We start from the raw sequence: 22,663 nt of genomic DNA, 5'->3' as shown, positions 1-22,663 counted from the left end.
ATTCACAGCCTGATCAAGGTAGTGAAAAGGATTGGGCTGAACCTTTTGAAGAGTGGGAGTGCCTCACAGCTCCTGAATATGGCTGCATATGCTCAGCAGTACCTACATAACTAATTAAAATTAAAAACAAAAACAAAGTCAAACGCTTGTGTCGCATGGCTGTCATGAGACTCTGAAGAGAGAAGGTTGATATTCGTGGTTGTTTCTTCATAAAATGTGCAGCCTCTACTTGTGTTGGGAGTTGGTGGAAGTTTCCCAGGCCCCTGATTCTGGCGTGGATGCCTTTGGCCTGTGTGACACAAATCATAGCCTGGATTTCTTTCTAGAACATGCAGAGCAGGAAGAGGTTCAGCTAATGACCCACGGATGGATGTAGAGGGGCCCGGGGAGAACTGTCCAGCCTGTTTACAGGATGTGTGCCTCTAACACAGTCAGATGACCACCGGCCGGTCGGAGGCTGAATAGAGGGGTGCGAGAACCGCCGTGCAGCTTCCTCCACTCTTTCCAGCAATGATCAGATTAACCTTCCCCGGCCATCTTTGGAAGACCCATGGATTTGAAGGTGTGACAAGGATCAGTGCCCTCGGGCCCCATTATCCGTCTCCTGAATCTGAGCTACCCCTAAAGAAATGCTTCTCTACCCACCCTACTTCCCTTCTGTCTTCCTGGATTTGTGTCAGTCCCTTAGATTACCCTCAGAATAAAAGTGGATGGCATGGAAGCTAGATGTTTGCTAGAACAACTGCTGTGAATGAGAGACAGAGAAGACAATGGCAGGCTCTCAGACAAAGACCCAGGTGTCCAAAGCGCATTATTCCCCGCAGTGTACATAGAAAACACCCCCGCACCAGCGGGGCAGGAAAGACAGATGGACTCTGCCTTCTCTCTCCACATCTAGGAGTCATGGCTGTCCAGCCAGAAGCCAAGAGTGAGAAAGGAGGAGGGAACTCTCAATAAAAGATAAAGTTACACGTGGAAACTGAGACACAGTTGTAAACGGGCTTGTTCTAGTTTGCTAGCTGTCGGAATGCAATATGCCAGAAACGGAACGGCTTTTAAAAAGGGGAATTTAATGAGCTGCTAGTTTACAGTTCTAAGGCCGAGAAAATGTCCCAATTACAACAAGTCTATAGAAATGCCCAATCAAAGGTATCCAGGGAAAGATACCTTGGTTCAAGAAGGCCAATGAAGTTCAGGGTTTCTCTCTCTCAGCTGAGAAGGCATATGGCAAACTCAGTCACAGTTCCTCTCTCAGCTGGAAGGGCACATGGCAGACAAGGCGTCATCTGCTAGCTTCATCTCCTGGCTTCCTGTTTCATGAAGCTCCCCAGGAGGCGTTTTCCTTCTTCATCTCCAAAGGTCGCTGGCTTGTGGGCTCTTGTAGCTATGTCATTCTTCTCTGGCTCTCTCTGAATCAATCTCATTCTCCAAAATGTTTCCTCTTTTATAGGACTCCAGAAACTAATCAAGACCCACCCAAATGGATGGAGACATGCCTCTACCTAATCCAGTTTAACAACCACTCTTGATTAAATCACATCTCCAGGGATATGATCTAATTACAGTTTCAAACGCATAGTACCGAATTGGGATTAGAAGAAACGCTGCCTTTACAAAATGATATTAGGATTAAAACATGGCTTTTCTAGGGTACGTACATCCTTTCAAACCAGCACAGGGCTCGTTTAAAGATATATCTACCCTATACAGATGATTAGGGGAAAAAACAACAGACCTGGCTGGTTTTCTGGAATTAACAAAAGCCTGTAACATATTCATTGTGAAAACACTGAGCCCACCTGTCCCTCCTCGAAGGATGGGATGTTTAAGGAACTTTCATATTTCAAAGCCTGGAGAAGCAAATGTGAGGTCTGAAGATCACATGCAGTCTCCTCAGTTTACAGGGACCAGCCTCAGAGAAAGAAGCCTCTCTTCTTTGCTTCCAGCAGTACCACCTGCATTCATTCCTCCATTCCCATCTCAACCTGACTAGTAAGACCCCCTGCCGGCTGTAATCAAATGAGAGCCAAAGACGGCCAAGCTCCAAAGAATGGAAAAGCCACCAGAGCTGGGAGAATCTGGCCCTGCCAATCCCTAAGCAGCCATTGTCTTGGGTGCCCAATGGTCCCTCACCATGGCCCACCCGCCATCTTCCTCCATTGTGGTTGAGCTAGTCATGATGTGCTGCACTCAACTTGCTTCTGAATTAGGTGAGCAAAGAGATGTGTGAGAGAAGAAAGGACAGGAGCCAAATCCATGGTTACCCAAGAAAACCCCGAAGTGTGAATAGACAGTGCCCCCAAGTTTTAGCAAAGAAATTTTCCTGTCTTTGCACCAAAACACAAGACTGTAAATGCAAGCAACTATCATCTCAACAACAATAGCAATAGCTGACTCTTATGTAGCAACAACCCTATGAGGTGGACACTACCATTATCCGAATCTGATAGAATTAAAAATGGATATGCAACAGAGAGGTTAAGTAACTTGCCCAAGGACGAACAGCTGCTAAGTGAAGGGGATGGAACTTGAACCTGGATAGTCTGGCTTCAGAGTCTGGACTTTTACACATAATCTCGTCTCTGGATAGGAAAAGCCTGTTGCCTAGAGGAGAAAACATTAGCTGGAAGATGGAAAACCTGACTTTGCCAACTTTCCTTGCCAGTGAAAGTGCAGACATTCTACCCCACAGTCCTTCTGGATGCAAAATGGAGATCAAGCTTCCTGACTCCTTCTGGTAGGAATTCACGGTGTCAAAAAAAAAAAAAAATGCTTGGAGGATTTCAGAAAGAACATGGGATGGATGCATTTTACAAGATGGTCAGGAAACCTGGCCTCCTGTCACGGAGTGCAGGCACCGCTCTGCAGGCACTCTGCAGACAAACGCTCGAAGCACCAGTGAAAACGGGGCCCTGGGGTCAGGAACACAGCTTTCACTCTGTAATTCACTCTATCCGGCGTCCTGCTTTATTTTTCCTGCTTTATTTATGTGTTGTAACTAGCTTTACAGTCTCTCACCCGCTTACCACTCCTTGGCAGGCGGAAGCCGTTTCCTTCTGCAGTGACTTCTTTGTGACAAAGTACAGATGTGCATTTGGGCATCACGTGCTGCTAAATGTGCTTCTCCGAGAGGGGGTGTCCTGGGGCTTCAGAAGCAAGAAATTTTCTTTTTTGGTAATAAAGAAACAGCTGAGTTGTTTGTTTTTTTTTCTCCCCCACTCAATGAAACTGAAAATAGCTTCAGAAAATGGTAGGTCTGAGGTTGTATACTTTTGGAAGAAAGGGGGAATATTTTATCCTAGATCAGCTGTCACCGCTTAGAAGTGAATTGAGACCCAGATCAGTTGACAGGTTAAAAGGGGCTACTCCCTGGGGAGGTGAAAATTCTAGTAATCTCCCCACGAGAAATAAGCCACCCCACCCGACCCCCGCCACCGAGCAGCTCAGGCTAAGTGTTGCGTCTCCTTCATAGCAGAAATTTGCCCCATATTTCATTTTCCAATCCCTTTGAGAGCCAAAACAACTTAATTTGCCAGAAAACAAACCCAGTTGTAATTTAGCTAAAAGTCGTCTTCCAGGAACGGTTCTGTGATGAATGGTTCAAGCTCATATCACAAAATTGCTTCATATCCGGGCATATTGATTCTGGCTATTATTGAGATAAACTTCTTTATTTCCCAAACTCAGCGTGTAAAAATGTCTCTTTAATTGAGCAAGCCTAATAAATCTGCCTTCCGCAGCTTCTGGGACACTTCACATCATGGAGAGAAGGTGAGGGCAAAAAGATTTTACAGTGGGAAAAGTCCCAGGACAAAGCTGGTCACACAAAGCTTTCATCTGAATAAGCAGCCAATATTCAATAAGATGCTTGGAATTGAAATTCAGGGAAGTTTCCACTTGGGGGTTAAAGGTTAGCATTTATATGGCCTTTAAGAAATATATTTTCCACGTATTATGATTCAAATTTCTTACTTCATCCTCAAAACAGCCCTGCAGGGTAAGCAGGCATCACCCAGATTTCTTGTCAAAATATGCCATTCAGTGGACTTCCTCTGGGTTCTTCAGAAAGTTCCATCTGATTTGGAAAAAAGACCCTTATGTCACTGAACTCTAGGGTCAGGCTGGTGCCATCATGAAGACATTCACTAAGACAGGGGAAAGCAAATTTAAAAGGCTCCAAACATCACAAAGGAATAATGGAATTATGTTATGTCTTTTTTTTTTTTTTTTTTTTTTTGTATTTTTTCACTAAAAAGTAATCAAGTAGCCCCTCAATCTCACTTGGGACCAAGTGAGACTGGATATAGTATCACAGTGATCTGTAACTGCAGCCCTTTTCCTGCCCACTCCCGCAGCCTCTGCTTGCTTTAATGCCCTGCTGCCACTGTCCTGGAAATCTTAATACTTTGTTTTTGCAACGGGGCCCATATTTTCATTTGTCGCTCAGTACTGTAAATCCTGCAACTCAGCTCCCCCACCCTCCCCCTCTTGTGGACTAGCTCAGGCTTCCCAACTCTGTCTGAGCTGCACCATCCCAAAAGAAATTTACTGCCGAGGAGGTTAGAGGGACTGTTGACAAAACTACATTGCATCATTGTTGATAGAGACCTGCTCGGCTCTTCTGTCGATGTCTCGCTTCCTTATGATAACACTGAAGGGACACAGGAGTCACAGAGGGTCCCCTGAGCCCAAGGCCGGTAGCTCTACAGTTACTTTATGCTGCATTTATATTTCTGTTATATGAAAATTCAAAATCCTCATCTGAATTTTAACTGTGGAGGAGCTCTCACCTGAATTTCAGCCAAATCTGATTCTCAGCAAAAAATGACGACATGGAAATTCATTTAAAAATTGCCCAAAAAATGACATGGATCTGCTTTGAAGACATGAAAGATTAAAACCCAGATGAAAAAAATAATCCTGAAGGAGGTTTTTGGTGCAGGTGCTTGGCAAATTGCTGTGTCTATTTTAGGAAGTAATCTTCAAGAAGACATAAAATAGCCCACATTTCTGAAGGAAGAACATTGCCAGAAATAATATTTGAGATGTGGCACTGTATTATCTAGATATTTTGACAGAACTTATGTATATGTGAGAACAGAGCTATAAATATAAGGATGAGCCCATTCCTTGAACAAACTCCAAAAAGAGAAAAATAATAATAATAGTTAAGAAGCCACCAGGGGCGATAAGTTAGAAAGAGTAGGATGATATTCCTTCATGGACAAACAGTAGGTAGAGTGCAGTCATATCTAAATTCATTGAAAAATTTCTCCCAACTAGAATGGGTAACTTTAAAATGAAATAATGTTTGCAATTAAAAAAATATATTGCTGGCTACACTTATGTACTCTATTTCCTATGTACTGAAGAGATTTTTCCCATTTAACACTTTTTACCCAAGATATGTCAACAAAACTCGAATATTCATTGATAAAGATGGAAAAATGCCCAACATTTTAAAAGCGATTTTTATCACTTGGCAAGCATTAGAAATTCTCGTAATAAATATTTATCCATTCATTGAGCTTGAATATTGCTAAATCCTCATGCAGTTCTAAAATTCAATGACTTCTAAGATTAACCAATGGCCAAGGTGGTGCTTTCTTTGATCAAAATGTTCTGAGCTCCTACTTTTATAGCGTCAACTCCATTGGGAATGCTTTCCTGAACATTTCTTTCTTCCTTCCCAGCCCTATGCAGTGAAAAAGTAACCAATGTTTCCCTAGCACTTGGTTTATACATAGAACAGATCCTGTAGGATGGTTAATTTTATGTGATTCTATCTCTTCAACTACCCTATCAGCTCTGTGCAGGGCAGGGACCACGTCTTAGTCATTTTCCCAGCACAACGTTCAGCTCATAGTATTGTTTCAAGAATGTGGGCTGAGTGTTATGGGCTGGGGAATTGAAAAGGTGAACAGTCAGTCCTCCAGAATTCCATAATCTAATAGGCAGAAAAATTGTTGCATCCAATAGTTTTGATCCTAGAAAGGTCACCATTCTCTGGGGAAGCTTTTCCTAACGGTTTTATATTTTTAGTTTCAGATACCTTCTTCTTGTTCTAACGGAACCATGGGGGGAAGACAAGGAATGAAGGTGATTGGTGTTAACCCATTTACACGAACTCAAGGTCCTCTACTGGGTAGGGCTGAAGAAAACATCATCAACTAAGGTCTTAATGAAATTTTTCACAGGAGTGAGAGTGCTGACATTTAGACCCAACTATCTTTTTCCATGTGTGATTGGATGGGAGGATGTGGCATGGCAGAGTGGAAACTCAGATCCCTACAAGACCAGGTGAAGGAAAGAATGGCTTTACCAAGATTCCTATAGCTGTTTTTTTTCCCCTCAATAAAAATATCCAGAAAGATATTAGTTTTTATATATTTCTTGGCGAAGACCTATATAGAATTGAGACAGGTATAAAAAAAATTGGGTTATATCCAAATGTAACAGAAATTGAGAACTTTAATAAGAGAGAAATGTATAAGTGAAGTCCTAAGAATTGCTGTGATTTGGGACAAGATTCATCCTTGGGCAACTCAGTCCCCTACTTGAATTAAATGACAACTATGGCCTCCTTCAATTCCTTCAATTCTAAGAAATGACGATCTTTCTTGAGGTGAATGGCCTTCAGGCAGATTGAATGTGCCCTAGAGCCTCCATGTTCAGCAGTCCAGATTGTGCTCAGCACAACTCCAGGGGGCACTGTCCACACGAACTGCAGTGTGAATGGCACCTCTGAGGTTGTAAGGTACTTAATGTCACAACCACATACATGATGAAGCAAAGTTTAGAATTTCTATTTATATCTATTTAGAATCTAAGATCGATAAGAAGGAAAGTAGGTTTCCTTCGTAGCTAACATGGATCAATCCTAGTAGCGTCACTGCATGGGTAGGGAAGTGTGGGAGTTCCACAATTGGGATTGCCTCACTCTCAAAATATCACCGGGTGCTGCACTGCGGTCCATTATGTCCATTAATAGGATTTATAGATTATACAATCACCTTTAACTAATCTTCCCACAGTAGGGAAGTGGCTTTAAAGATTCCTGCATAAAATCACAGGTTGAAAATAATAATAATACTTCCAATACAAGCAACAAGGAGAAAATGGAAGCACTAACTAGCTCTTCTACTCTAAGAACATCTTTATAGCACCAATTCGAGCTTAAAAACCACAGCCATCAAATTAGTCTCAAAATGAGATGCCATTACCATGAAGGCTATTTGAATTATACGTTCTCATGTCCTCCCGTTAAAAATTAATTTTTTCCTAAGTATATATTGTACCTTGACATTTGGTCTAGGGTTAATAAAATCATTATGATTAGCAAGATATATGTAAGTGTGTTTTATGCACTTATTCCCTCATTCTTGTTCATTTTTATTTTTTTGCATGTTTTAGTACTATACGTAGCATAATAGTACACGATTGCATATACATAATTGTACAATAAATTAAAGTTTACTGAGCACACATGTTCAACATTATTTTCCTGATAAGATGTACTATAAAAAAAATGTTGACTGGTGAGAAGCATAAAACGTGGAAACATATTCAGAGCTTGCTAACTTTAACAATACCTATTTTGGAAGCAGGAAGCATGAGGAACAAAAGGTGTATGTGTGTTATTAAAAAAAAAAAAACCTACTTAAATGATAGCTGTTGGAATATTTAAGAAATAAATTCCCCCTAAAAAAAAATTTTGGAGACCCCAATCCTAGAGAATGAAAACTTACCGTCATTATAGGTTCTATTTCCTTTGTGCCATGGATCTATGGGCAGATTGATGAGAGAGTTCCCAGACTGATAACATGTTGAATCGGGTGGTTATTGTTAGAATACCTCATTGTAACAGCTAACTGAAGAAAAGTAGAGGGGTGGGAAGGAGAGCGATGGCTTTATTAGGCAAAAGGATCAAATCATGTTGTATCACCTGTAACTGTGCAAAAGAGGATGCTGAAGCATAATGGCTTGAAATTTTGCTTGTTACTGTGTGCATCTAAAACTCCTTGAAATGCATGAATTGAAATACTCAATTTCTAAAGGTGGGTTGAGCAGCCTTGGCCGTTTTGGTGTGTGCAGGTTTACGACACGGCTAGAGATTACTGATGAGCACTCGCCCCTCAGAGATGAAGAACCAGCACTGAAGGAGCACTAATGCATCCTCACACAGGCACCGATTTGGACCACTCTGTGGATGTCAGGGATTTTTTGCACATCAAAAAGAGTCGGGGGCAAGGATGAATCCAGACCTGGCACCATGGGATCAACAATTCCATCCTGACTAAAAGAGGGAAAAGAAGTGTAATGAATAAAGTATCAGTGGCAGAGAGAGTTCAAATAGAGTCGAGAGGCTACTCTGGAGGATGTTCTTATGCAAGCTGCAGTTAGACCTTGCTACCTATCATAACCTGCCAAACCACCAACCAGGACCATTACAGCCAATTCTAAAGAACATCTAAGGCAATATATAAGATTTCACAAGGGAATTACTTGCCAGAAACCTACAACCTCCAGATGGGCCCTTAGTCCAGATAAGTCCTGAAACCTAGAGGGCCCAGCCTCCCCAGAACATCAGCTAGTTCCATCTCCCTACCCCGTATTAGTGACAAACACTTTCAGTATGGAAAATTTAGGCTGGCCATAGCCCAAACACCCTAAAGAGAGGGATGGAATGATCAAAGGTGATGGTAGAGTTATACAGAGAAGATAGGATTTAACAGATGAATAATGCTAAATCAGTAAACTGCTATCTCTTTTAGTCTCCAGTATTTCAGAGCAGTTAGAAGTAAAAACCTAAAATTATGAAATTGTAACCCATGTCAAACTCTGAAACATGTTCTACAACTAATTGTGGTGCTGTGCTTTGAAATTTATACCTTTTTTGTATATATGTTATTTTTCACAAAAAAAGACAAAAAGTCAATTGTGATAATGAAAAAGATATTTAAACCCTGTAGCCTCCTATATGCTGGAGCAGCCAGAAGGAAAAATCTGAGAGGATCGTATGGTAGCCCATGACAAACTCTGGGATCTGTCCTGTTAACTACTTGTTGAAGAGTGCTTTGAAAACTATTCCTTTTTCATTTCTTTGCTTTGTATATATGTTAAACTATGCAATAAAAAAAGTTTTTTAAAAAAAAAGTGGGGCAGGGGGGAATGTACAATTGGAAAAAGAAATACCAAGATTCAACTAGCCATTTTGTTAGGCTCCAAGAGGGAAAATGATATTTTACTTTTTCTTTATTTTAGCATGGGCGGGCACCGGGAATTGAACCCAGGTCTCCGGCATGGCAGGTGAGAAATCTGCCTGCTGAGCCACCGTGGCCCGCCCCAAAAATGATATTTTTCTAACATCGCTTAATTAAAAAGTAGATTTTGCCTATTAAGGAAACTGTATACCAAGAATCTTACTTTTTAAAACAGATGTAACTTCTTAGGTAGTTTTTTAATATTGCAACTTTGCCACTTGACAGACAGAAAAGCATACAGAAACAAAAAAAATAGTCTTGAGAAATAAAGAGAATATATTTTATTCTCTTTGTTATACTTAAGACAAATATTGATGAATATTGTCAACCTCTGGAACCCTCTTTTCAGTGGTTGTTACAAAATTAAAATAAGTTATCACTTCATTAGAACCTTGGCCAGGCCGCAGACGTGCTGCTAGGCAGACCAAATGACCATTTCTTTTGTGCTGCTCCAAACCGCCTTGGATTTGTAAAACTAGGAAAAGGAGAATCTCAAAGCCAGCCAAGGTCCAAAATCAGATATTGAAAAAGTCATGAACGAGAATTTTGAAACGTGCATTCAAAAGGCATGTCTCCAGACACCTGGGCAGAGGATTGCTATACATACGACTTGAGACATTTTAGTCTTGTCGAGGGCTAAGACCGTCCTAAATCGGTGGGCTCACAGCTTGCAGAGAAGGAGACACCCCCCCCCCCCATCTCCACTGAGGCATCTCCATTCTGTTTCCGTCATAATATGAATATTACCTCATTTGAATGGTTTGGCCTATTCACACTTTGCTGCCTTTCCTTTAAAAGTCCTGCAGGGCAGTCTACAATTAGTGGATAATTATCTTCTTACTTTATGATTCTAATTTGTCTTCCTTTTATTCGTAAGGTGCCAATTTAAAAGTAAAATACAAAATTTTGCATTTGATGGGTGACTGATTTTTCCACTGGCAATGTTATAAATACAGCCCAACATTTCCTTTCAGAAACGGAATGGAAGGAATTCAGTGAAACATTGAAGCATAAATTTAGAGTTATTTGCAAGGCACAAACAATATTCAAGCAGATTGACGCCTGGAGCGCGTAACTTATGCTGAATTGTTCATGTAAAGCAGCCCAGAAATGCGGGTGGAATGTATGCGACCGGACCCCCAGTGGGGATGGAAAGTTGTTTTGTTTGTGGCCCAAAGCTAAGAGAACATTCTCATATATACACCCAAATGGCACCTGCACCAAAACAAACGGAGAATGTTCATCCGTTCATTATTTATACCTCATTTCGTTCCGAAGATAGGAAGAATGCTGAGTAGTTGACACCTGGGGATAAGACGAAACTGGAGACCCTGCCAGGCTCCAGTATTTTCAGGAACAAAATACGATCTCTAACTTTCCAGATGAACAAATTTGAACCTATCCCTTTCTGCATATGAATTGTCCTATATTTTCAGTTCGAATATCAATTAATTTAAAGATGTTTAAATACGACCATTTGTTTTCCATATGCCGGATGTATTTTACCTTCAACAATATGTCAGAATTTAAAACTTTGCTGGCTGATTCGGTACTAGGAACCATCTTAGTAAAAGATCTGCTAAGAATCTTTCTTCTTCTCTGTTACCACAGTCAAATCGATTTTCTATTTCAATACGGCAAACAGTCTTTCAAGGCAGGCACAGGCGCTGCCTTTCTGGCTGCCATCCCTTTTCTTTGAATTTCACAGAACTTCTCTGAAGTGAGCGTGTCTCAGCGGGGCCAACCCCAAGACATGGGATGTTAGAATTTCACGTCCTTCTCTCAGCTCTCATATTTTCCTTGACATTTCCCCAAATGTCAAGAGCTCTTTCTATTGAGACTCTTCCCGCTTTTTCTCATTCTCTTTTCCTACCGTGAAAGCATCATTTTGCATATATGACACTTCCAACTTAAAAGGACTTAAATGGCAAATAAAGGACTCCAACAGGGAGTAAGGGTCAGAAGGCAGAATTTTTTCTCTCCAAACTTATCCCGACCACAAGTCTCAACAGGTAGAAAAGAGGACGTGTGGGTTGGGGTGGAAAGCAAAGTGAAGGAGTCTGGAGGAGGAGAATGCTCGAAAAGAAGGAAAATACTCAAGGGACTGTGTATTTTAGACCAGTAGTTAAGCCATCCTCAGAAGGAGGTGACTGCATAAAATGTGGATCCCATCACTGTGGGGCCCACCAAAGCCATAAGGGTCTTGCTGCATCTTTTGGTGCCTTGGCTGCAGGTGTGCACCCAAATGAGTTAAAATTATATGCAACAGTGAATTGGTATTTGACGTTCTGTTGCTGGCTTCTGGGGTCAGCATCAAAATCCACATTTTATGCAGTCACCTCCTTCTGAGGATGGCTTAACTACTGGTCTAAAATACACAGTCCCTTGTAAACCTAATCACCCACCTATTAGCACAGTTTCAGTTCACTATTCTGTCATAAGAAGCCCAAAACCATAATAATTCTCATTTTAGATCTGTCTCATTTTACTTTTTGTCTCACCAATGGGCTAGTGTGATGGTTAGGTATGCCCCAAACAAGGGTGGCGTGATGTTTTTTTAATCACAGATGCTTTTGACAAAAGAGAAGAAAAGAAAGGAGGAAGGAGAAGAGGAGGAAGAGGAGACGGGGGAAAAGCTTTAAGTCCTTTCTATGCCCCCACCCCAAGATTTAAGTGTTCATATCTTGGTCTTGTAAATCTCTATCCAGAACAATCCCAGTCACTGCTTTCTTCCCTGTAGAGCAGTAGATTTTAATTCTGTGCCAAGGACAGGCAGATTGATCTATGGATGCCCTCATTGTTGTTTCAACCAGACAGATATGGGGTTTTTTTTGTGGCAGAGATGTGGACGGGAGGGAGGCCTGTGACCCAGACACGGAGACAAAGTCCCCATCTCAGCCCAGGAGAGATGAGCCATGATGATATGTTAGGAGGGTGCTTTTCCAAACGGATCTGAAGTCTAGTTCATAGCTGTCAACAGACATATTACGGAACCAGGAACTTCCCCCACCCTATCCCAACAGGGAATGGTGTGTGTCATTTTAAAAACAACTCTCCAAATGTTTACCTTTATGCAGTAAAAGCTTGCCCTTGGCTCTTCTAAATAAGTTCCTTTGCAAAGCATCTTAACAACAGACACCTAAATAAGGACATGGGATTGGTTGTCATCTTCATGGGATGCTTTTATTCCAAGACCTTATTAGACTGTGAAACAGAGAACGTCCTTTTCTTCTTCTAGAGCATGGAGACAGCAACAGGGAGAGAAGATAACGCACTTTGTAAACATGGGCCTTGAGGGTTGGGATTTCTGATCCAGCTGATATACTTGAGCCTGAACTTTGATCCCTGCTAAATTCTCTTCCAATTTCATCTCATAAATTGCTCCAGGAACACCTGACATTCTTTGTAAATGAGACGCCCACTCACGCCACCTCCACTCTCTCAGGTTGCCCTAAATTTGGACTTGACTTTGCTCGCTACACTTGAGCTGTTCTTTTCAATCATGTGTCATTCTCCCCCGCCCCAAATATACATTGTTGCAGGAGATTTAGATGCTGTAAAGTCATCCAGCTTAAAGCCAGCTCTCAGGCTCACTTTGCTGAGCTGCCTTCTCTGTAAGATCTGGACCCCAGCAAGCACTCAGGCCTTTGGAGCTCTCCAAACAGCCCAGCTCATACACCGAGGGCCCCAGGGAACAGCGAGTGAGCTCTACAATTTCTTCAGCAGAAATTAAGCCCTGACTAACAGAGAAGTGATATGCCCACAGACCCAAATAAATCCTGAAGTCAAAGCAAAGTCAGACACAAACCACTCTGCCATAATGAGTCCCACGAGTGAGCAAATGATCATTTGAACTCCCTGCCCTAGAAGTTTATTAAAGCTAGGAGCCTTGTCAATGAAAGACCACATTGGAGGGGGTGTTTGCATATGGGGGTGGGGGGTGGGCAGGGATCCAGGTCGCTACCCAGAAAGGAGCTTCTGTTCAACTTTATTAAAGGTTTTAAGCAGATTTAAGTTTTAGCCAAGGGACAAATTCCTGCTCTCCAAGGAGTGCCATCACCTCCACCCCACCCCCAGGCACTTGAGAATCAGCCAGCTTGGTCTCAAAGCTGTCCTGTAGGTTTCCTGGGAGGACGGGAGTGGGGGTGGGTGGGTGGGCGGTGCTACAAGTTCTTTGACAGGGTCGGAAAGAGGAGAAGGCTGCAAGGGATTTGTTCAGCAAAGGAGCTTCGTGATGGAATTTCATCAGCAGGAGAGGGACTGAGAGAGTTTTTGTAATAGCTGCCAAGATGTTGATAAAATGCTGGGGGATGGGGTGGAGGGAGCTACTGCAGAGCTGCCCTAATTACACGCTCAACAGAAACGAGGTTGTGACCCTAATAATGGGGTGCGCTCTGGGAAAAGCTCTCTCTCCTCTGAAATGCACACGGGTAAATGAACACAGCCAAGCTGGGGCACTGGAAAGCTCTGGAGTATAAATACTGAGTAGGTGGGAACCTGCGCAGAGACAGGGGCTGAGTCAAGAAGGCAGGTCATTGCCCTATGAAGAGTCTCCAGGAAGCTAACTTGACGAAAAAGAGGGGACTGTCAGGTGCTCTGTTGGTTTCTATCTTCTATAGTATATAAGAATCACCACTCCACACAGCTATGCCTTCTTGTTGCAAGCCAGGTGAGCAGACACAAATAAAGAAGCTTCTGAACTCTCTGTTGGGTCCAGTAGAAACCCTTTCAACAAAGTATTGAGGAAAAGGAAGCCTTGTCCTCACTGCCCTATTTCTATTTCAGAACGCCAACTTCCTTTTCCTAGCCTCCCATCCTCCTCCTGCCTCCCTCTTGGGCACCCAGCGGTTTGGCGAGTGCCATGTGCATTTGGACACAGGTTCGCCTGGCAGGCAACTGCCCAGCATCTCAGAACGGGTCCTGGCTGTGCCGTGCCCTAACTGGCGACCTTGAACTCGTGAGTACGTTCTCTGTGCCTTGGTTTTCTCAGCTGTCACTGGGACTAACATCCTCTGCCTTGTGGGATTGTTGCAAGGCTCAAATAAGGGAATGTGTACAGAGCACTTCATCATATGCTGAGCCCTGAGGCCCTTTGGCAAATGGTAGCAGCTGTAGCGCTTACCGCTCTCATTGCTGTCTCCACCCCACGACCACCCTCTTCCCCGCTTAAGTCCTTGGCCATACCAAACCCTTTGCCTAAATTTCACCACACTGTGCCTGCTCCCTCTTCCTGTCATGTTTTCATCCAAAGTCACCCATCAGTGAGATGGAAGCAGGGAGAAGAAATTTGATTTCTGAAGTTGTTAATTTTACTCAAAACTGCTAAAAAAGGATCACCCATCTGTCAGAGAGACAGGGATTTGTAAAAGTAATTATTTAAGTGCCAACCAAGAGGAAATGAAAATGGACTTGGCTCGGGGATAGTTGAGTTGAAGGGTAGTGTTTTACAACATAAAATCTGCCACATAAAAAAAGAAAGAGAATATGTGCTTTGGGAAAATAAAATCAGCTCTCTGTTTTCCAGGACGAAACAGATTCTGAATAAACATATTCAGATAAATGACTTTCAGTTCAAAACTCTATCTTCTTTTCTGCCATTGCCTTCTCTCATCTGCTAGCTACAGGGATTTTCTGGGGTTCACACAATTAGCATTTCTCTCCCAGGGGCTCTGTCTGATCAACTGCAGAGGGAGCGTGTACAGGCAATGCTTCTCCACCGCCGAGCACGGAAATGCCGCTCCTCGGCTCATGCTTTCCCCGCCTCTCCCCCAAGGCTTACTTTCCCCAGATGGCTGCAGGTGCCCACCCCATGTCATTCGACCGGATACTAGCCCAAATATCCAGGAAAGAGCAAAACAACTGGCTTCTCCTCTGAGGTCCAAAACCCAAAGTACTTTCTAAAGTCACAATTAAATCAGAAGCAAACAATGAATCCCTTTGTCCTTCAGGCTAACCCAAAGTTGATAACTTAATCAATTTTGCAGCTGCTCTTACAAACCAAGATGTGAATAGCACGGCTCCTCAAAGCAAACAAGTACAGGATTGATTTGTTCTTCACCATCGCTCCTAAACCCCCCACGTTTTCTTAGACATCAGTGCCTCCCTGGTCCCCTCTCCCTGCCCCCCTGACAAGTTTCCCTCTTCAGGCTGAAGCATTACTCACCTCACTCATGTTGGCGTTAAAACGACAGTTCCCGGCTCTCTACTGCTCAGCACAGGGGACTGTTCAAGGGTTGCTGTTTCCCAGTCCTGGCTTTTCTCTTAAAAAGGGCTGCCCGGTGGCATCATACCTTCTGTGAGCCAATGAGATGCATTCACCTGTCTGAATGCCTAGCGTGCATCTGAGAGTGCAAAGGGCCACCTAGTGGAACCCAGGGAAAAGACCTGCTGGTCCCAGCTCCATATGCTGACAGGGAAAAGAGGAAATGCTAGAGTCAAAAAAAAGAAAGAAAAAATGAAGTATGTAGAGGTCCAGAGATTGTCACCAGGGTAACAGTTCTCTTCAATTAAACAGGTGCACAAATTTTGCACCTGGACGGAGCCTCTGAAATGTCCACCAGAAGGAAGGTCTGTTTTTCTAAGGATGAGGCGTTCCAAAAACATCAGTGCGTCATATCTCGCCACCCTCCATGCTTTCTCAGAACACGCAGCTCCCCTAGCCTTTGTAACACCCATCTCAGCCTTTGGCATCTCATATTTTTCTCTCCCTCTTTCCCCACCCCAAACCGGTCAGCTTGCTGTCCTCTGAGAACTTTGTCCTCTCCCCTGGAAGGGAACAAGTGGTTGGTGTCAGGGCCGTGAATCTGGATTCTCACCATTGCCAGCCGCAGGGTGGGAAGAGGAGACTGTAGCAGCGCGGCTTGAAGGGAGGGATCCCTTACCCCATCCTGACCTTGGCCGAAGGCTGGATCAGCCCCTCCTACTGCTCAGTCCTGAGCTTGTGGGACTTGGAGAATCTGCAAAGGTGCAGTGGACCCTTGACTTCTGCAAGGGAGGTGGCCTGCAGAGCTGAGGCGACTGTGTGGACTCCTGGTATGTGCTGCCTTGGCCCCTGGCTGGTTGGGCTCCCTCCTGCCACTGACAGCTTCCACTGAACTCCCCATCCCCAGTTCAGGCAGAAGCCTTGCCATGATGACAGAGAGCTCAAGTCATGGCAAATAAGCCGAAAGTCCTGGGATGCCAAGGACTGATGGATATCTCAGCATACTCAAGTGATGGCTGTCACACTTCTCACATGGATAAATCAGTGAGAAACCAGGGACAGTGGTCACAATCCTCAGATACGGCCCTGCCCCTCCTCCCAGGGCCTCACTCTCTCCCCACACACACTGTGACTCAGTGAGCAGTGCTTCCCAGGGCACCCACTCTGATTGTCCCCTCTCCACTTCCTTCCCCACCATGACCCAAATGGCCTCTCGGCTGCAGCCCAGCCTCCTCCCTCAATCCCTTCACACTCCAGGGGTGTGACACCTCTGGGCTATCCTTCTCTCAGTGGCCACCTCCAGCTCTCCACCCCAACAATTCTGGCCAGTTCTCCCTCCCCTGTTGTATGTTTTGTGTCCTCATTGCCAGGGAATGACCTGCTGTGATACCTCTTCTGGGCAGTCTAAGGAGCTCCCCTGAGATGGAAAGTCCCTAGTGGGGACTGTGAAAATTTGAGCAATCTCACTTTGAAACTTGACTGATTATGTCCAATGAAGCCACGTCTCTAGGTTTGGTGGAGAAGGTGGGAAGAAGTGACCCCAGGGCTGGGGCTGACCTGAAGGCAGCGCTCACTGTTGGGCCAATGAAATGCTGACCCTGAGCTTGCACAAACCTCGGAGTGAGTCCCTCTTCAACCCTGTGCCCTGGCTGCCCGGGCTGTTTCAGCCTAGACCTTGCCCTCATGGCAACTCCCCAGTTCCTTGGAGAATTTAGGAAGATTAAAAGGGCAGTAAAAGGAAAGAAAGGAAGTGCCTAAGGTGCTGGCTGGCAAAGAACAGCTTGAGAAAATGGCTCTGTAAAGAGCTTTCTCGCCAGGAGTCACATTCCAAGATGCAACCAGGGCAGATGAATACAATTAGCCGTGTAAGCACTGTCCCCAAAACTTCAAAACTCACCCCCAGGTTGTATCACTGGGGATGCTGGTTCGCTTCCTCGCAGCAATGAGCAGGAGCTGCTGTTCAGAAAAGCCTGGCTGTGAACTTGTGGGGGGTGCCCGGAAGAGGGGACTCAGGGAACATCTGCATCCTGCTTCCCAGTCTACGAGTGGGGACAAACGGGTCTGGCAGGAAGAGTCGCCTGTGCCCTGCCACCTTCCTTTCGCCAAGCTATACACAGCTCCTGCCACAATGACCCTCCATGCCATGTGCAGATAAGGGCCACCACCTCCCGGCGCCAGGTCATGCCTTTCTCCCTAGCTCGGCACCCATTCCTGGACTTGCATCCTGGATTTGCATGCCTACAGCCTCAGTACCCACCCCCACCCACCCCCCCGTTACAACCGTCTCTTCAGCCCCAACTCAGGACACCAAGGGAAAGGTTGCATGTGCCCGACATGCAGGGGCAGTGCACAGGTCAGTACCAGGCGCCCCGGGGGGAGAGGGCAGGGGCAAGCCTCAGTTGCACCCCACAAACACACACGAGCTCAAACATGAAGCAACAGGATTGGGTTTCTTCTGTGGCTTGTGAAAATCAATCTTCTTAATTTAAAGCCACTCTACATACAGATTGTGTCTGTAGAAAAGCCCTTTGCATTGAGGAGAGTGATACATTCATTGTAATAACTCATATTTCACAGAGCGAACAGAAATGAACTACATTTACTCTGAAAATCCTGGCCCGCTCAGAATTATTTGCAAGTTAATAAAGACCTGCCTGTGGGACACACCAGTAGCCCCTCCTTATCCACTCACTCCATCTTCCGATCGTTCCCATGTGCTGAGGCCCAGGCAGGTGCTTTACGATGCTCCAGGTGGTTGGAAGGGGTAGCAAGGAGAAGGGAGGGTTCTGTTCAGGAACTGGGGATCGCCATGTTACCTGATGAAGTACCAGATAGCGGCAGGGCAGTGGGTGCTTTCACCTGCATGAGGAATGTTGTGGGTGAATCACATCCCCCATAGAAGACATGTTCAAGTCCTAACCCCTAATCCCATGAATGTATTCGGAAATAAGGTCTGGTTTCTTTATACGAAGAGATGAATGTGGACGCACAGCAGCCGGGCATGGGAGGAGGCTGTGTAAAGACAGAGGCAGAGAGGAGGGAGGTGCCCACAAACCAAGGAATGCCAAGGGTGCCAACAAACCCCCGAAGCTGGACGAGGCAAGGGAGTCTCCTCCGCTAGAACCTCCAGAGGGACTGCGGCCCTGACAACACCTTGATTTAGGATTCCTAGACTCCAGAACTGTGAGAGAATGCACTTCTGCTGTTTTAAACCTTTCACATGTGGTAGATTCTTAAGGCAGTCACAGGAAACTGAGACAAGGAGGTACAGGTATAAGGAAGACAACTGTTATTCCTGAAAAGCAGAGCCACCCCCTCTCAGCAAGAAGCCAGTGTTGTTGGGCATTTTAAGCACCCAACACCCTCAGGTGGAGGATTTCTCCCAGCAATGAGGCAGAGGGCCCCTTATGTGGTTTTGCAGGACAGTGAAAGGGACACGAGAGCCAGCCTGAACTCTGCTGACTGAGCCACGGGCTCTGGAGGGGAGCTAAATTTTCTAAAAACACAAAGGCACATGTAGGTTTGCAATAGCCTGGGGCTTGGGGAAACAAACAGTGAACAGTTGTTGGAGCTTCCAAGGGCAGGAGCTGGGTTAGGGTTAGGGTTAAGGTTAGGGTTAGGGTTAGGGTTAGGGTTTTGGTGGTACCCAAAGCTGGGCTGTGGTTTTATTGATTAGAATGGATGATTATTCGGGACACCCAGGGGTCCTAAGGGCAGTAAGGGAGAGGACGGTCAAGATGGCAAACACTGGGAGATGAATTATGGGGAAAGAATAGAGGCATCTTAAAGGGAACTTCATCAACTTTTGCCAGTGGCATGCAACTAAAACCCTAGTCCCCCAAATCCTCAGAAAATCTTTAGCAAAACAACTATCTCCTGCTAATGAGTAGTAGAGTTGTGTCTGCTTTAGAGATCATGAGACAAATGTTGACAAAAGACATAAAGGGAGAGGTGAGCTGCCCTGGAATTCAGTGTTTGCTCTCATACACAGCACAGGAAGAGGCAGTACAATTCCGTGCTCGCTGACAAGTTCCACAGATATGCTGGCTGTGGAATTCACCTTCCACCATCTCCCGACCTGTGAGACCTTGAACCACAGCTCCCAGATCCATTGATTCTCTTGGAGCAATGGTATCCCAACAAGACCAGCCATCAGCCCCACACATTGCAGGGCACCCTCTGAACCTCATCTCAGAATCTCCGGGGATAGGGACAGTAAATGTGGGGTCTTTAAAACCTTTCCATGTCGTTCTAAGAAACAACCAGGTTCGAGAAGCTCTGCTTGAAGCAGTGGCAGGACACACACACATGCGCTCCTGGCAAACTTTCTAGGCCTCCTTCTCCTGCCTCTCTCCCTCTAGCCTTCTTCTACCTCCTTTTCAGATCTGAAGGGTCATTATTTACTCCTATATGTACTGATCTTCTTTAAACAGCTTTCACACTCCCACATTCCTCAGATCAGCCAAAGGTGATACTGCATAGCGGATGGAGTCACAAACCAGAAGGTTAGAACTTGCAGCCTTGGAATAATCAATGAGTTTCTTTACCACCTTGCAGAAGTCTCCATTCCTCAGTGTCTCATTTCCTCCACTGGTAATACAGAAATATTGAAGTCTTGCAACTGCCAACCTAAGCAAAAATACATCTACAAAATATACTGAGCTGGGAAATAAATTTTGAGGGAACTTCAGGAGCATTAGATCTACAGCTTCATATACTAGGCCTTGGGGAATTAAAATACAGCCTTGTTGGATTAAAATACAGATGCAGCTCTATAATTTGTGAAAATATATGTATATTATATGTATAGATGATTTCATTCTTTTGGAAGTTAAGATTCTCTCTACAGATGCAGAGTTGGACAAACAATCTTTCAAAATCAGGTACACTATATATTGATCACCTAGGGCTTTTCACCTGCTTTTTATGTCAAATGCCTCATTTGAGTACAATTTCCAGGGTTTGAAAGGGCTTTAAAAGAATCTATTTCCTCCAGGGTTTCCAGTCCTTGCTTCTCTACCTTCTTCATGGTAGGGGTCCCAGAAGGGCCCACCATGTATATATAGGCTCAGTTCTGTCTTAATCTGTGAACCCAAAAGACATCAGCAGAGGCAGATAAAATGGGTACCCTCCTTAGAAAGTAGGCTTCATGGCCACTCCCTTCCTTTTGCCTTCACTGCCGAGTGGTCCCAGTGAGCTTCTACCTTTGATCCTCCACCTTGTTTCATGCAGCCTTAAACTTTAATGCTTCTTCCAGTCTCCAGGCCTCTCTCAAACCACTGAGCATCCTGTTATCCACAGCCAAAAGGTGACTCTGGTTATATGTATAAGATGGAGAAATGCAACACAATTCTCTATACCTCTAGAATTAGTATCCTGTGGTCAGTATAACAAAACAGCACAAACTGGGTGGCTTGAAGCAACAGAAATTTTTTTTTACTTTTTTTATTGTATAGTATAACATATATACAAAGCAAAGAAATAAAAAAGCAATAGTTTTCAAAGCACTTTTCAACGAACAGTTACAAGTCCGATCCCAGAGTTTGTCATGGGCTACCATACAATCTTCTCAGATTTTTCCTTCTAGCTGTTTCAGAATATAAGAGGCTAGAAGGCTTAAATATGTTTTATCATCACAATCGGCTTCTTTTGCATCCTTTTTTTGTGAAAAATAACATATATACAAAAAAGCTATAAATTTCAAAGCACAGCACCACAGTTAGTTGTAGGACATATTTCAGAGTTTGACATGGGTTACAATTTCACAATTTTAGGTTTTTACTTCTAGATGCTCTAAAATACTGGAGGCTCAAAGATAAGTCAATTGAATGATTCAGCATTCTATCTTCTCTGTATAACTCTGCCATTACCTTTGATCCTTCCATCTTTCTCTTTAGGGGTGTTTGGGCTATGGCAATTCTAAATTTTCCATACTAGAAGGGTTTGACACTGATACAGGGTAGGAAGATGGAACTAGCTGATGTTCTGGGGAGGCTGGGCCCTCTAGGTTTTAGGACTTATCTGGACCAGGGACCCATCTGGAAGCAACAGAAATTTATAGTCTCACCATTCTGGAACCCAGAAGTCTGAAATCAAGGGGTTGGTAGGCCCATGCTCCCTCGGAAGGTTGATGGGGAGGTCCTTCCTTGCCTCTCTCCAAGTTTCTCATGTTTGCAAGACTCCTTTGCCCCCTTGGCTTTTTGGCATGCCACTCCAGTCTCTGTCTCATCATCATACGGCCTGTGCGTCTGTGTCTGTGTCCCTTTTTCACTTCTTCCAAGGGCATCAGTCATGGTGGATCAGCACCCACCCTGCTCCTGGATGATCTCATCTTATCTAGGTCATGTCTTCGGAGACTCTGTTTCCAAATAAGATCACGTTCCCAGGCGCAGGGGTTAGGACTTCAGCACAGCTTTTTGGGAGACACAATTCAACCACAGCACCTGTCCTGGAAACATTTATTGAGATGATTCAGTTACGTTGTGAGTTCATTTACTCAAGTATCGTCTCACCTACTGGACTGCAAGTCTTAGGATGGGGATTGGTCTCAGGGGTCCCACTTACCCATACCCAGCACTGAGTCAGCACCCCAAAATACTTTTGAGTAAATAAATATTTATTGGTCACATGGTGTGAACGTTTCTTTATGAAAGAATACTCTTTCTCTCTATAATATTAGACGTAATCTGGCTCACTTTTCAAAATTCAAATGTAGGAATTTTCTCTTTCAAAAATAACTAAAGTGGGTATTTAAAAAAATCTGTTTCTGCTGCCAAGTTTTAAGCTCGTAACTTGTTAAAATGTTAAAAAAAAAATGCTTTTGGCAAAATAGGCCTGTTTTAAACCGAAAGCATTGGGATTCCTTCCCCCACCGCACCCCCTTTTTAAAAGACGGTCAATGAACAGACATGCGGCCTTCTGAGGTTTAACAGATATCAGCATCACGCACCTCCACTCCACCCTGGCATCCTCCCCAGCCAGCGTGCGTGTGGGCCCCCCTCTCGTCTACACTCTCTTTATCACTCTTAACTGACCGCTCTACAGAACTGATGTCTGTATTTTATTATTTCTTGAAATAATTGAACTCTGGTATGCTTGCATGCTCTCTTCTCTCTATCTCTCTGTCTCAGGTAAATGAACTTACGTTTTACATTTGCAACCTTCAGTCCCACTTGACACTTGGTGAGGCCACTCTCTT

The 22,663-nt window shown here is 44.2% G+C and overlaps 1 protein-coding gene across 1 annotated transcript in view; it reads right to left on the bottom strand.

The window, feature by feature from the left end:
- PCP4 (Purkinje cell protein 4) overlaps positions 1 to 15,535 on the bottom strand; it is a 58,457-nt gene extending 42,922 nt beyond the window's left edge. The window contains exon 1 of the mRNA XM_077118948.1: positions 15,427 to 15,535. Coding sequence (XP_076975063.1) covers positions 15,427 to 15,435 — 9 coding nt within the window. The 5' untranslated portion in view covers positions 15,436 to 15,535. The remainder of the gene's footprint in view (positions 1 to 15,426) is intronic.
- Positions 15,536 to 22,663: the final 7,128 nt, after the last annotated feature.

This window comes from Tamandua tetradactyla, chromosome 10 (genome assembly GCF_023851605.1).
Source record: "Tamandua tetradactyla isolate mTamTet1 chromosome 10, mTamTet1.pri, whole genome shotgun sequence".
Taxonomy (NCBI): domain Eukaryota; kingdom Metazoa; phylum Chordata; class Mammalia; order Pilosa; family Myrmecophagidae; genus Tamandua; species Tamandua tetradactyla.
Note: the sequence above shows the minus strand (reverse complement) of the source record. Positions and strands in the feature narration are given on the sequence as shown.